Below are 12,782 nucleotides of genomic sequence, written 5' to 3'. Positions count from 1 at the left end.
TCAACTTTCTAGCTTTCGTAGTTCCTGAGATCTCGACGTTCATACGGACAGACGGACGGACAGACGGACGGACAGACGGACGGACAGACGGACATGGTCAGATCGACTCGGCTACTGATCCTGATCAAGAATATATATACTCCTTATATATATTCCTTCTGCCTGTTACATACTTTTCAACGAATCTAGTATACCCTTTTACTCTACGAGTAACGGGTATAAAAAAACTGTCAAATTCAAAATGTCCTCGGAGTTCGTGGCACCAACTACACGTCACCTAATCACCTTTCTCCGATCCGGCCATTCCCCTTATGGCCTTCTCTTCGGACTGGGGGGGGAGGAGTTAACATGCCCCTCTCCCCGGCCACAGGGAAACAACACCGACCCGGCAACAAATCCAGAGCCGAGGAGTTTTAACGAAGATCGCCAACACGAGCTCGGCCGAAGAGACATTTTGCCTAAGCATACAACTTTTTGTAATAAAGAGACTCTCTCTCCTTTTATACCCCGAACTACACAGTTGTTTTTTTGAAAGCTTCTCCTCCCCCGGCCACAGGATTGTAACTCGTGCGAAGGCAAATGGCAAACAGGAGCCACCATAACACTGGCCATCCAAAGGAGCCTCGCTGGTGGGCCACCAAACTGCAACTGCCACTGCAACTGCCACTGCAACTGCCACTGCAACTGCCACTGCAACTGCCACTGCAACGGCAACTGCCGATCGCAATTTTGACATACATAAATTACATAAGCATATTATTTGCCCCAATTGAAATGCACATTAATAAACAGAACATTTGGGCCGCCAGGTGGAATATCATTGGACGAGCGTCGAAACTTGAAGGCAACTCTTGCCGTACATTTGCCATAATTTGTGGCATTCCTTTTTTTCGTAACTTTTGGTATTAAATACTAATTGAAATCGTAGACGTCTTTGCCGATTAATTTGATTTATCCGAGTAGCACTGACAAATACGTCAACGAGTTCAGAGCTGTCAGTGGAGTGAGGTGTCAGTAATTCAGTAATATTAGTTCAGATGGCAGGAGAACATCACTGCCGAACGAAAAAATATAAATCGCCAACACACAATCATGAGTTATCACCAAAACAACAGAAACGCGGCTGCATATGACCACTATGGTTTCGCCAATGCGGACAATCGGACTGAAGACAATTTGCGGAGCTCCCATTCGCAGGTGAGTTTTACTTATTTTCCTGCTTGCCGCACTTCGAGCTCCACTATTACCACTATTCATTCAAACAGCATGTCTTTGTTCCATACTTCTACCAATTACGCATTTCAAACGGCAGACTTAACAAATACATTTCTCATTTTCTTGCTGTTTTTTGTCATAGCAAACATATATATGTACATACATATATACATATATATTTGGTGTTCATAGTAGGCACTGACTTTTCCTTTCATATCTTCGACTTGAACAATTCATCTGACATTACTTTTTCTCAGGCTTTCAGGCCAATCGGATCAGGCCAACTGCAGGAGAAAATATGGATTTCGATCTTATGAACTTCGTCTCACGCCCAACGGGACTGGTTTTGTGATGCCACCAAATCCGCAGACTCCAGCAGTGTGGATTTGGTGGCATCACAAAACCAGTCCCGTTGGGCTGTGAGACGAAGTTCATAAGATGTTGCTCCAAATGTACCAATACGATCAATCGGAAAGGTAATAAAGCCTCCAGCCAAGCGTACTTACACGAAGAGAGCCAACAAGGCCATGAACACGAATATACTTCAGGAAAATCATACCGAGGCCATGGTGCCACAACCTACTCGGGAAGTATATTTGTATTCAGGGCCCTGAATACAAATATACTTCCCGAAAATCATACCGACGTCTTGGTGCCAGAACCCACTATACCAATTCAACTGGGTGAGCTCCTGGGAACTGATACTGGGATCCCACCGATTCAGCAGAATTTAACCGTACAACCGATCGACAAGGTGATCAAACCCAGAGCTCCCAGAAAAGCACCTGCTAAGAAGGTGCCCCCTCAGGAATCGGGCACGGATATAGCAACTGAGATATCGCCGGAAAGCGAAGCTGCTCAAAACAAGCCGAAGCCTAAACCAAGAGCACCTAGGGTACCCAAGGAGCCTAAGGCGCCAAAGGTGCCGAAGACACCTAAAGTTCCAAAGGCACCCAAGGTACCGAAAGAACCTAAGGCACCCAAGGTACCGAAAGAACCTAAGGCACCCAAGGTACCGAAAGAGCCTAAGGTACCCAAGGTACCAAAAGAACCTAAGGTACCCAAGGTACCGAAAGAACCTAAGGTACCAAAGGCACCGAAAGAACCTAAGGTACCGAAGGCCCCAAAAGAACCTAAGGTACCAAAGGCACCGAAAGAACCTAAGATACCAAAGGCACCAAAAAGAAAAAGAAAGGCACCCAAGGAACCTAGACCCTGTTTAACAATGTAAACAAAGTAAACTGTTATTTCATAAAAATATCAAAACAATTTTCAAAAGTGTGTAATAAAAAAAATGCTTAACCTAATTTACTAAAACATAATTATTATACCCGTTACTCGTAGAGTAAAAGGGTATACTAGATTCGGTGAAAAGTATGTAACAGGCAGAAGGAAGCGTTTCCGACCATATAAAGTATATATATTCTTGATCAGGATCAATAGCCGAGTCGATCTGACCATGTCCGTCTGTCCGTCCGTCTGTCTGTCCGTCCGTATGAACGTCGAGATCTCAGGAACTATAAAAGCTAGAAAGTTAAGACTCAGTATGCAGACTCCAGAGACATAGAAGCAGCGCAAGTTTGTCGATTCATGTTGCCACGCCCACTCTTACGCCCACAAACCGCCTGAAACTGCCACACCCACACTTTTGAAAAATGTTTGTATATTTTTTTATTTTTGTGTTAATCTTCTTAATTTCTATCTGTTTGCCAAAAAACTTTTTGCCACGCCCACTTAAAGGCCCACAAACCGCAAAAACTGTCAGTGTTGAAGACTCTCCTGCGCACTTTCACCATCTGAGTAACGGGTATCAGATAGTCGGGGAACTCGACTATAGCGTTCTCTCTTGTCTTTTCTTTTTTTGTAGTTAGGGTTTTTCTCCCCTTTTTTTTCTTGGATTTTTTTTCTTTCTTTAAATTTGCCCTAAATGCGGGTCTTATATTAGTTATTAGTTTTAAATCGCGTTCAGCGCATTCGCGAGCGGATCGGACTTTTATACATGCTGCTGGCGAAGCGCGCGAGCCAACTGACAAAAATCCACTAATCGGCGGCTACTTCTTCCGCGGTCCGTAGGCCTTCCTTGGTCGCAGAAGCTGCAGCCGAAGATTTGTTGTCCGCTTTGCCTTTTAATTCCCTTTTGTGGCCTGACAAAAAAACTGCAATTTCTGGCGCTGCCTGGCTGTAGCGCTTCTTCCTTCCGGATCAGTAAGCTGGTTATACTTTGTTCTTTTAAAACCCTGCACGAGAGTTAGACGATAAAAGTCTGGGTCTCTTAGCCCTTTTCCATCCACTTACCCCAGCTCTCCGCCGGTTCAAACTATTCGCCAATCTGGTTCGCCTGTAGCACTTGTACTTATTTGGCTTAAATTGCCCACAATCACCAAACGAACTTTCTCCGCCGATCTTTAACTTGAGAATGGCTGCTGATGACGCCAGAATAAGGCGGCAACCTAGCATCTGCCAGATTTGTAGAAATTTTACTCTCTCTGGGAAATCTGACAATTAGCCCTGTAAGACCCGTGACCCTGCCGCTAACCCCTTCACGCGTTATGCAGGTGGCGCACGCCTCGCAATATGACACCTAGATGGCGTTGCAGTTTTAGCTCTGCCGCAAGTGCCACACTTTGTAATGGGTCATCGTCAAGTAAAAGCCGACGGGCCTGGTGAATATTGCCAGTCCTTTTGGGTTAAGGTTTCTGCAACGTACATAAGTGTTCATTGCGCAGCTTTTGTCCTGGCTTGATAGACTCCTTCGTGCTGGTTAACCATGTGTTGGAAGCCTCCATGTAGTGCAGTACACCATCGGCTTGCTCTGGGCACCGCAGCTGGTCATCTCGTCATCCGTGGCAGATGGTACGGAAACTGAATAAGTATCGCGAAAGGCGCCCTACTTCCATCTTTTGTTCTTCTGTTCGCCAGGTTATATGCCGATATCTAACTGCAGACACCAAGGATCTGACCAGTACCTTTATATCCTCATTTAACGACATTTTCTTGATCACACTTGTTAAATTGGCAAAACTTAGAGTAGATTAATACAAAACACATTGAGCGCTTTCTTTTCGTCCTTGCTACTTCTTCAGAGCACCAAACTATGCTAAACAGATGCTTATGACTTAAATAGAAAGCATTTAATAAGATTTTATTCAATAAAATTCTCTTTAATACTCATGCTGAGGTGAAATTAAAAACAGCCGATTCGTATTACTATATTTTTAATATATTTTTCAATATACCTATTCGTGTTACATATAGGTAACTTAATCGATCGACCTAAAAGACATGTTAAATAAGGAATTACTTTTCATATCTTTCTGTCCGATGCACACATGGACTCGCAGAGTAATCGAAATTTTAGAAATTTGGAACAACAGCGAAACGAGAACGTTACATGCCTGCAGACCTTGGTAAATATATAGTAAACTTTTCACAGACTAGCCCCTTCGGCGTCTTCGCTCGGCCTCTAGGCGCCTGCGTCGAATTCTCCTGAGGATGCGCCTTCTTCGCCGATGTATTCTTCGGTGGTGCACGGGCGCATCCGTGGTGGTGGTAGTGGTGGTTGTCGGATCAGCAGTGGTCGTTGTGGTGGTTGTTCCGGTGCCGGTACCAGTCCCAGTCCCAGTTCCAGTTCCAGTGCCCTTCCCAGTAGTGGTTCCTGTATCGTCCGACGAGGCGCACTCAACAAAACACAGGCAGCAGAAGGCCATCACTGCCAAAGTCAAAGAAATTGGTAGCCTCATTTTGAATGAGGTTGGACGTCTGGTACGTTAAGATTTGTGTGCCGTTTGAAGGTGTTGCCCGGCAATTTATAGCCCTACTCGCACCAATACTCTTGCTTTTTTCGTCGACGCTATGGAAAAATACAAGAAAATACTTATGGAAAAATATAAGTAATTACAACAATTGGTGTTTACTTCTCTACTTGAAGAAAACTGTTATGTTAAATTAAACAAACAGTATTCTGACTGGCTCACATTAAAGCAAATATGTATTTTTATACACGCTTTATCGAAGTCTCGTTTGGTGCTCGTGCACCTGTACTTCTTTATCTCAATACTAAATCAAACTGCTTTGCACTATTTATATCCCAACTAATGCTGTAAACAAACATGTTATTGTTTTTATAGTCCTTTATTGAATTACCAGGCATCTATCTGACTAAAATTGTTGCAAGTCTGCTTAACCCTCTTAAGCATTTTTTCTTTTTAAAAATTATACCTTCTTATAGCAAAAGTTGTATTGTAATCTATGCCAACTTATATTAAATGCGAACATTATAATAACTTTGTATTGTATTGTTCACTTCATTTGCAGTAGCTATGAACAATTTTTGTGAGCAAGTCTTGGCCGAAAAATTCTTGTCCTGAGAGGAGATATAGTATAGCCTATATATGACAACCCTGTTTATAATTACCAATAATTTCTATATTGTCACTTCTATTGGGGCTACTCTACCTAATGGATTTCATGCCAAGTCTATGGCCAGAACTAGTTTGCATAAACTATTTATGACTGGATTAGTATATGTACATATGTACATGTAAGGAGTTTATATATGTTTATTGTAACGAACCGATTTCTTGAATTCTGCTCGCTACGGATTGCAACGGCTAGTTCAGAGAGTTTGTGTGTTCGTCCCACCAAATTTATGATTTGTGTGATTGCCCGACAAAAGAAAAGACAGAGTTTTTGATTTGAACAACCTGTATCTAGTGACGCTTGACAAAGGGAATCGTGCGATCCTCGCCTTCGGATGCGCGTCGTCGCTCCTCCGTCGTCCTTCCTCGCTCTCGACGGCGTATCCGTGCCGGCTCGACTGGGGCTTAGGATGTGGACAGGGTGTATTGTCCGTAAGATAAGCTAGCGCTCCTCCCCGAACCACCTTTGCGAGCAAAGACTCCACCGTCCCTTCTAGTGTATGCCAGGCACTCGGCGCCTCTGCCAATGGACCACCTGCGGGCTCGTACGGGCTTAGGATGTTATGGGGCAGGGTGTATCGTCCGTGAGATAAGCTAGCGCTCCTCCCCAAACCACCTTTGACGACCAAAGACTCCACTTTAACTACTACTACTACTTTAGCTGATTCACTATTCCGTTTTCGACCTCCGCGTACTTTCACTGACTGACCGATTGACTGTATGGTTCTCCGCGCACTTTTTCCTGAATGACTGTCTGACTCCGCGCACTTTTCCTGATCCACTGTCGATCTCCGCGTACTTCCACTGGTTGACTGTGTTCACACTTCCTGAATCTGCTCCGACCGTCTGGTCGCACGCCCGTGTCCGGACTGAGCGACTCGCGCCCGAACTCTTCGCTTGCACGTATGACCCACGCCCTTTTATAGGCCGCGGGGATCCCGCTATTTCCCTTTTTTGCGCACGGCTCGCTCGGGTACAAGGTCCAACTCATGTCCCGTTAGTTCACGGTGCGTCCTCTTTGTGCTCGTCCAAAGTCCACACCGTTAACGTACGACCTCTGTGCCCTTGGCCGGTTCGAGTCCAAGGTCCAGCGTGATACCGTTAGTTCACGCTCTCTCCGCTTTGCCGGGGTCCAAGGTCCATTATTTACAGTTTTACCTGACCGCTCTTGACTCCTCTCTCATTCCAGCCGTCTTCGCTGTTGCTAGGCTGATCACCTGCACCCGGATTTGTGGGGAGTTTTAAGACTCCTCACAATATGTAGTTTCTTATACCAATATCTAAGGATTTAGTTGAGTTTTTGATTGACACGATTGTGCTTTTGTCTGGGTCAAATAAAGTCAAACAAATATTTTCATAAAACGTGGACTTTTTTCATTATTAGATGAATTAAACTAATCTTCTAACTTCTTTTTCATTCTCTCCTCAGCAATCTCTTCAAATACGTCTTCCAAAGATGGCTGTGATAGGGAATAGTCGGCCAGCTTCCAGGAACTGCGATTCCCTTCGACGAATTCAAAAATCTGCGACCAAGTAGTGTCTTCGGGAATTATAAATGTTAGCCTGCCACTAAACTCGTACTTTTCTCTAGAAGAAAACAATGTATGAAAATCCCGTACGAGAAAATATAACAATTTTAAAAAGAAACAAAAACTAGTTAATGTGATATTAATTGAATTTGAGGGTAATTACCAAAAAATCATACTTACTTTAGTTCTGCCTTGGGATAGGACTTGTTGATGTCCTCCTCAATCCTAGTGAGCATTGCCACCATTCTGAAAGGGTCGTATACAGATACAAATTCGCTAATCAAGTTTAAAACTTACTTATCGGGCTCTTCATTTACAACAAACTTGAGCACCATTCCCTTGCATATTTTGTTTTTGACGTGCTGATTCGATCCCATGGCGTATATGCTGCCGCCAACCAGGACAACGCTTTTCGAGCAAAGGGCGTTTATCTCGTCCATGTTGTGGGAGGTAAGCAAGACGGCCTTGCCCTGCTGAGCCAACTCGTTGATAATGATCCAAACGTGTCGTCGCGATGCGGGATCCACGCCGGCACTGGGCTCGTCCAAACAAATAAGTGAGGTTGCCCCACAGGCAACTGCAGCGTTGATTTTCCGTTTCGTTCCTCCACTGTAGTAAGTAATCTGAGGTGGCCATGAACAAATTTATCTATACCATTGATTAACCAAAGCCATGTTCCTTGTACCCTTACCCTTTTATCCAAGTGCTTCCTGAAACCGAACTGATCGCTCAGTTGTTCACATCGTTTATTCAAGTGTTTGCTTGAAGAGCCCTTTAACAGAAGGAACAACTTTAGAAGTTGGCGCCCGGTGAGAAAATCGAAAAATGAGTCAAATTGCGGGCAGTAGCCGATTTCCTTCATCGCCTTATTCCGATTCATTTTCATGCTATAGCCTGCGATATATATGTTTCCTTTGTCGATCAAATGCTCGCCAACTATCATTTTGAACGTGCTGGTTTTTCCAGCGCCGTTGGGTCCAAGAAGCCCTAGGCAATGTTTCCTGAAATATATGCAGTTCTTTTTGAGTTCGTAAAACAAAAATGATGAAATTTTAAATTATACGAAAATAAGTATACTCACGGTTTCAGAGCAAAGGAAATGTTATTGACTGCTAGGGGACCGCAGCCATACTTCTTTGAAACCTCATCAACGACCAATGCCCGCGATCGAATTTGATCAGCATCCATAGCTCTTATTTTCTCGGCCTCTCTAGACACTTTGGGATCCTCAATTGAGCTCTTTGACCTGGTTGTGCAGCACCCTGTACATCTGTACCAAATACAGCTGCCGTACTCTAAAATCATTATCAACATAAATATTATGATGGCCTCCAAAAGCATGATCAGCATCTCAGTCCAGATCATGGGATCTGTTACAAATAATTTGAATTATTGTGAACTAGCACTACGTTCTTCAAGACTCACTTTTGCACACACATCCTGGTTCTAGGGATGCAAGTGGGTTTATGCAATTCATTTGTTCAGAAGTTTCATTTGTTTCCGAAATGTAGGACCCGCACTGGTTATTGTAGCCGAGAACTTTTATAATGCTCTGATAGCAAGCTACGATGGGATGCAAGTTGCCAACATATATTAATACATATATGATTTTATATTTCGGCGTGAGCATTCCAAGAAACAGCATCAATATTGATAGTATAAACCCTGAGAGAAGGTTAAAGGTTTAAATTAAAATTGGAATGAATATTTGATTGGAATATTTGATCTTACCGATAAATAAGATTAAAGTTAGGATTAGTAATGAGACCGAAAACGCAGCTATCAAGAAATAGGTAAACATCAGACCCGCAAGTCCGGTGACCAAAAGCACGATCAGCATAAGGTACCAGGGCCCATATCTGTACAGGGGAAGCAGCAGGGCCAGCACCAAAATAAAATAGACCACAAAGTCGAAGGTTAGGTGACTCAGCCAGTAAGTGATCATCCCCAAACCAGAAACCTCCTGCTGCATCTTCATGTGCGAGACTTGCTCTTGGATTACAGCATTCGAGAAAATAGCCAAGGCAATCATCACATACATAATTACAGACATTGGGACTACCAACATTTCAGGAGTTAAACCCCTAAAATCACTTTTCTCTTTAAAGGGAGCGCTAGTAACCTCTATGGTTATTTTTGGGCCAATGAGCTCGCGCGCCATGGCATTGTAGACAAGATTAAGGATCATGGGCGCCGCATGAACGTAGTGCATGGGTCCGACCCAGCCTATAAGACCCAGCCGGTCCTCAGTGTCGATAGCCATTGGCATGAAGGTGATCTCGCGTCTGCCCTCTCTCGACTTCCAGGCATTCTTTACGAAGTCCTTAACTGGTTCAGATATTACCTTAAACTGGAACTCTCCCTTGATCAACGACGCTATATACTGTAAACGACGTTCTTCCTTATATGACTTCTTTTCCGGTACTGACAACAAAATTGTGGCCCTATCATTCCCGTATTCGGTGATGTTCATGGTCTGCCTGCCCAACTCCTGATGGTTCTTGGCCAAAATCAGCAGCGTTAGATAGTAAACAATGGGAATCAACAACAATAATATAAAGTAAACCTTTGTACAAAATAGAAGATACATCAAAGTTAAATTAACTACAATGTGGTCGGTCACATTACCTTGCTGTCATACAGTGCCAGAATCTTCTTGGTCATCATTGCTCTCCATTGCTTTCCACAGCTGCGAACATTTTCATCCCGATCCTCATCTTCCCCATTATCTTGATCATCATTATCGTCATCTCTTGTGTCAGCACCTCCCGTTTTGCGAGTATCGGCGTTCTCCGCCCCAAAACTCATAAAAATCTCCTCCAGACTCACTGAGCACATGCTGAAACCCCGAACACCCAAAGTATTCATTTGGCGCTCCAAGTCGCGGAAGAGCGAGGAAAAGGAATTTGACTTGCTTAGAGGCACCTTGTAGCAAATATCTCGTCCCTTGATACTGAACGGTTGGATATTACCCACATGGCGTGATATCAGGGCAGTCAGCTGATCCACGTCACATCGCTTCCTGGCTTCGCAGGTAAGCAAGCAGTTGGCATCTACCAGTTTCTTGAGAAATGACAGTGATCCAGTGCATCGTAACTGCCCATCGCTGATGATGACCATCCGATCACCCAGGACCTCTCCGTCGTCCAACTGGTGCGTGGTCAGGAGTATGGTACATCCTTCCTTCGCCTCCAATATTAGTCTCCACAGCTCCCGCCGGGCACCTGGATCCAATCCGGTACTGGGCTCGTCGCAGATGAGAACCTAACCAATATATGTATGTGTATGTGTTAATTATACTTTTTAATACATTTCACCTACTGTACGCGTTTGACGCTTAAAAATTAATGAATAAAAAAATACAAAATATATTCAGCCCCTTCAGGACGAAAGAATGCTTTGTTAAAGGTTGTCACAGACTAGCACAGGTTTTTTCGTTTGAAAAGGGTTTACATGACTACTGTACCTTGACTTCACCGCAAAGAGAACAGGCGACACTTAGACGCCGCTGGGTTCCACCGGACAGATTCCGAGCTGCCGATCTCTTCTTGTCCTCCAGATTAAGCTTCGTCAGGTATTTTTGCACCTCCTCCTTGACTTTTGCGCCCCGGAGTCCTCGAAGCCGGCTGAATAACTCAATGTGATTGGAAGAGCTGATGTGCTTAAAGAGGGCATTGTGCTGCAGGCACAGACCAATGCAGCTCTGCGCCTTCCTCCGTTCCTGACGAATGTCAAAGCCATTTATGACAGCCGTCCCCGAAGTTGGCGGAATGAATCCGGCCACCATACTGATCAGTGTGGTCTTGCCCGCTCCATTGTGTCCCATTAGCACCGTGATCTGTCCCTCGAACATATCGAAGCTAACATTCTTCACGACATCCACCTTGCCGAAGGTCTTGCTGAGACCTCTGATCTGAACGCCGGCGATCTTGCCCACGGGATCTGGCTCAATAAATTTGGGATCGGGACGTTCCTCATCTGGAGCCGCCTTGTATATGCCGAAAAATCTATTAAAGAGCGCCCTATAGGGCACGAAACTGTCTGTGGAGCAGCAGTTGGTGCACGGGAAATGCCAGGGACGAGGAACCCCGTAAGGCCCAGGCCGGATTTGCTCGATATATAGACAGAGAAGCAAGAAAAGAAAGCTGACCAATAGCATGACCAGCAGGATATAGCCAGCGCTGATCGCTTCTCCCGGCCATGGAATCTCGAAGAGATTACTCCACTGCAGACCTTCACCATAGTTCTCCCAACTGGCAATAATGTTGAGTAGCAAAAACAATCCAGAAAAATAAAAAAGGCTGATGAAAACATTAAGTCCCACCGAACTATCGACGGATTCGATGATCATAACGGGAAATCGGGTGGCAAACATAACCAAGAACGTGATCAGAGAGATGCGACGTGTTGTAGAGATTAGACTGCTCAATAGGAAGCCAAAGCAGATGGCGCAGTGGAATGCGACTAGCAGAACGACCAGTAGAAGTGACCAGTGGGTGAAGGGCAGAAAGGATAACTCGGAATTTGGTGGGACGAGTTTCCAGAGCAATGTTATTGTCGATGATCCGATAAGGGCAATTATGAAGGTGTAGATGTACCACGCCACCCACTGCAGGCAAGAGCCCACACCCATTAGCATCAGTGTCACCTTAAGCTGGAGCTCCTTTTCCTCAACGATGGTCTGCAACATGAGTTTGAGAAACTTTGGATTATCTAAACATTAGAGCTATTATTCCGTTACCTTTGTCAAATTAATAGTCACGACGAAGATAACAACTTGAATAACCAAATTGCCCAAAGCATTTAAGTCAAGTTCTTCCCTAAAAACGGGCGGGGAAGGAAGGTCCTTGATTAGTGGAAAGTTGGGATCCTCCTGGGTCTTATTGAATTCCTTAAGCTTGTGCTTGATATGAACTTGGCTCAATGCCTGCTGTATGGCTAAAAAGCCGGTTTTATACAATGGATACTCTCCATTTACTGCGTACATAATATTCACATCAAACTCAAGTTTCGTGGGAGAACGAAGAGTGAAAGACAGTTTATCAGGCCATTCATTCCAGTTATCAGAAAATTCGATACCAATCACAGATTGGGATTTCTTCGAAAAATTAACCAACGCATTATTAAGTTTGTACTTGTTTTCAAAGCCTTTGGTATTAGTTACGTTAAGCTCTGCCACAATTGACTTGATCAATTCAGTATCGGGCGAGAAATAAATATATGAGCTATAGGAAGAGTAACATAAGGTTGTATATTTAAATAAATGGGAAGTACATGTATAAGGGACTTACGGAAAATTAGAAAGACACAGCGCAGTTGGTTCCGGTTCCTTTATTTGTTCTTTGGTTTTGCATATGAGCCGAATACACATACAAAGTAAAGGGAAGATGGCAAAAATTAATAAAAGAGTGAACATGTAGCATTTGCGGGCTTTGAGCACTAAGAAGTCTTTCCACACAAGCAACAACAACTTCATAATCCAGTTCGGAGGTTTGTGGTCAGCCATATTTCCGCTTTTATGCAAGTTTTTTTTTGTAATCTGATTTGATCCAAATACCTTGAATGTATAACAATGTTGTCACTAAACTAAAGGCAACTTTGTTTAATTTGTGACTGACTC

The 12,782-nt window shown here is 43.9% G+C and overlaps 3 protein-coding genes across 5 annotated transcripts; 1 reads left to right on the top strand and 2 right to left on the bottom strand.

The window, feature by feature from the left end:
* Positions 1-999: 999 nt before the first annotated feature.
* LOC122616202 (protein PELPK1-like) lies at positions 1,000-7,198 on the top strand. 2 transcript variants are annotated; one of them, XR_006325898.1, is made up of 3 exons: positions 1,000-1,197; positions 1,473-1,691; positions 7,063-7,198. XR_006325898.1 is itself a non-coding variant. In XM_043791568.1 (3 exons), the coding sequence occupies exons 2-3, from the start codon at positions 1,743-1,745 to the stop codon at positions 2,444-2,446; spliced, it is 666 nt and encodes a 221-aa protein (XP_043647503.1). In that variant the 5' UTR covers positions 1,000-1,197; positions 1,473-1,742; the 3' UTR covers positions 2,447-2,475. The 2 variants fall into 2 exon arrangements, 1 of the variants encoding a protein (XP_043647503.1); XM_043791568.1 differs by lacking the exon at positions 7,063-7,198 and adding an exon at positions 1,836-2,475 and having other exon boundaries at positions 1,473-1,797.
* On the bottom strand, positions 4,501-5,070 carry LOC122616203 (period circadian protein). Its single transcript, XM_043791569.1, has one exon. The coding sequence runs from the start codon at positions 4,953-4,955 to the stop codon at positions 4,650-4,652; it is 306 nt and encodes a 101-aa protein (XP_043647504.1). The 5' UTR covers positions 4,956-5,070; the 3' UTR covers positions 4,501-4,649.
* Positions 6,985-12,772, bottom strand: LOC122616199 (retinal-specific phospholipid-transporting ATPase ABCA4). 2 transcript variants are annotated; one of them, XM_043791565.1, is made up of 11 exons: positions 12,454-12,772; positions 11,904-12,387; positions 10,629-11,843; positions 9,791-10,426; positions 8,894-9,728; positions 8,588-8,827; positions 8,244-8,532; positions 7,854-8,163; positions 7,460-7,785; positions 7,343-7,408; positions 6,985-7,220 (listed from the first exon to the last, which is right to left on the bottom strand). In XM_043791565.1, exons 1-11 carry the CDS (start codon positions 12,666-12,668, stop codon positions 7,028-7,030), a joined length of 4,809 nt encoding a protein of 1,602 aa, XP_043647500.1. In that variant the 5' UTR covers positions 12,669-12,772; the 3' UTR covers positions 6,985-7,027. The 2 variants fall into 2 exon arrangements, with proteins under 2 accessions (XP_043647500.1, XP_043647501.1); XM_043791566.1 differs by lacking the exons at positions 10,629-11,843; positions 11,904-12,387; positions 12,454-12,772 and adding an exon at positions 10,484-10,574.
* Positions 12,773-12,782: the final 10 nt, after the last annotated feature.

The sequence above is a fragment of the Drosophila teissieri genome, chromosome 3L, assembly GCF_016746235.2.
Source record: "Drosophila teissieri strain GT53w chromosome 3L, Prin_Dtei_1.1, whole genome shotgun sequence".
Classification (NCBI taxonomy): Eukaryota; Metazoa; Arthropoda; class Insecta; order Diptera; family Drosophilidae; genus Drosophila; species Drosophila teissieri.
Note: the sequence above shows the minus strand (reverse complement) of the source record. Positions and strands in the feature narration are given on the sequence as shown.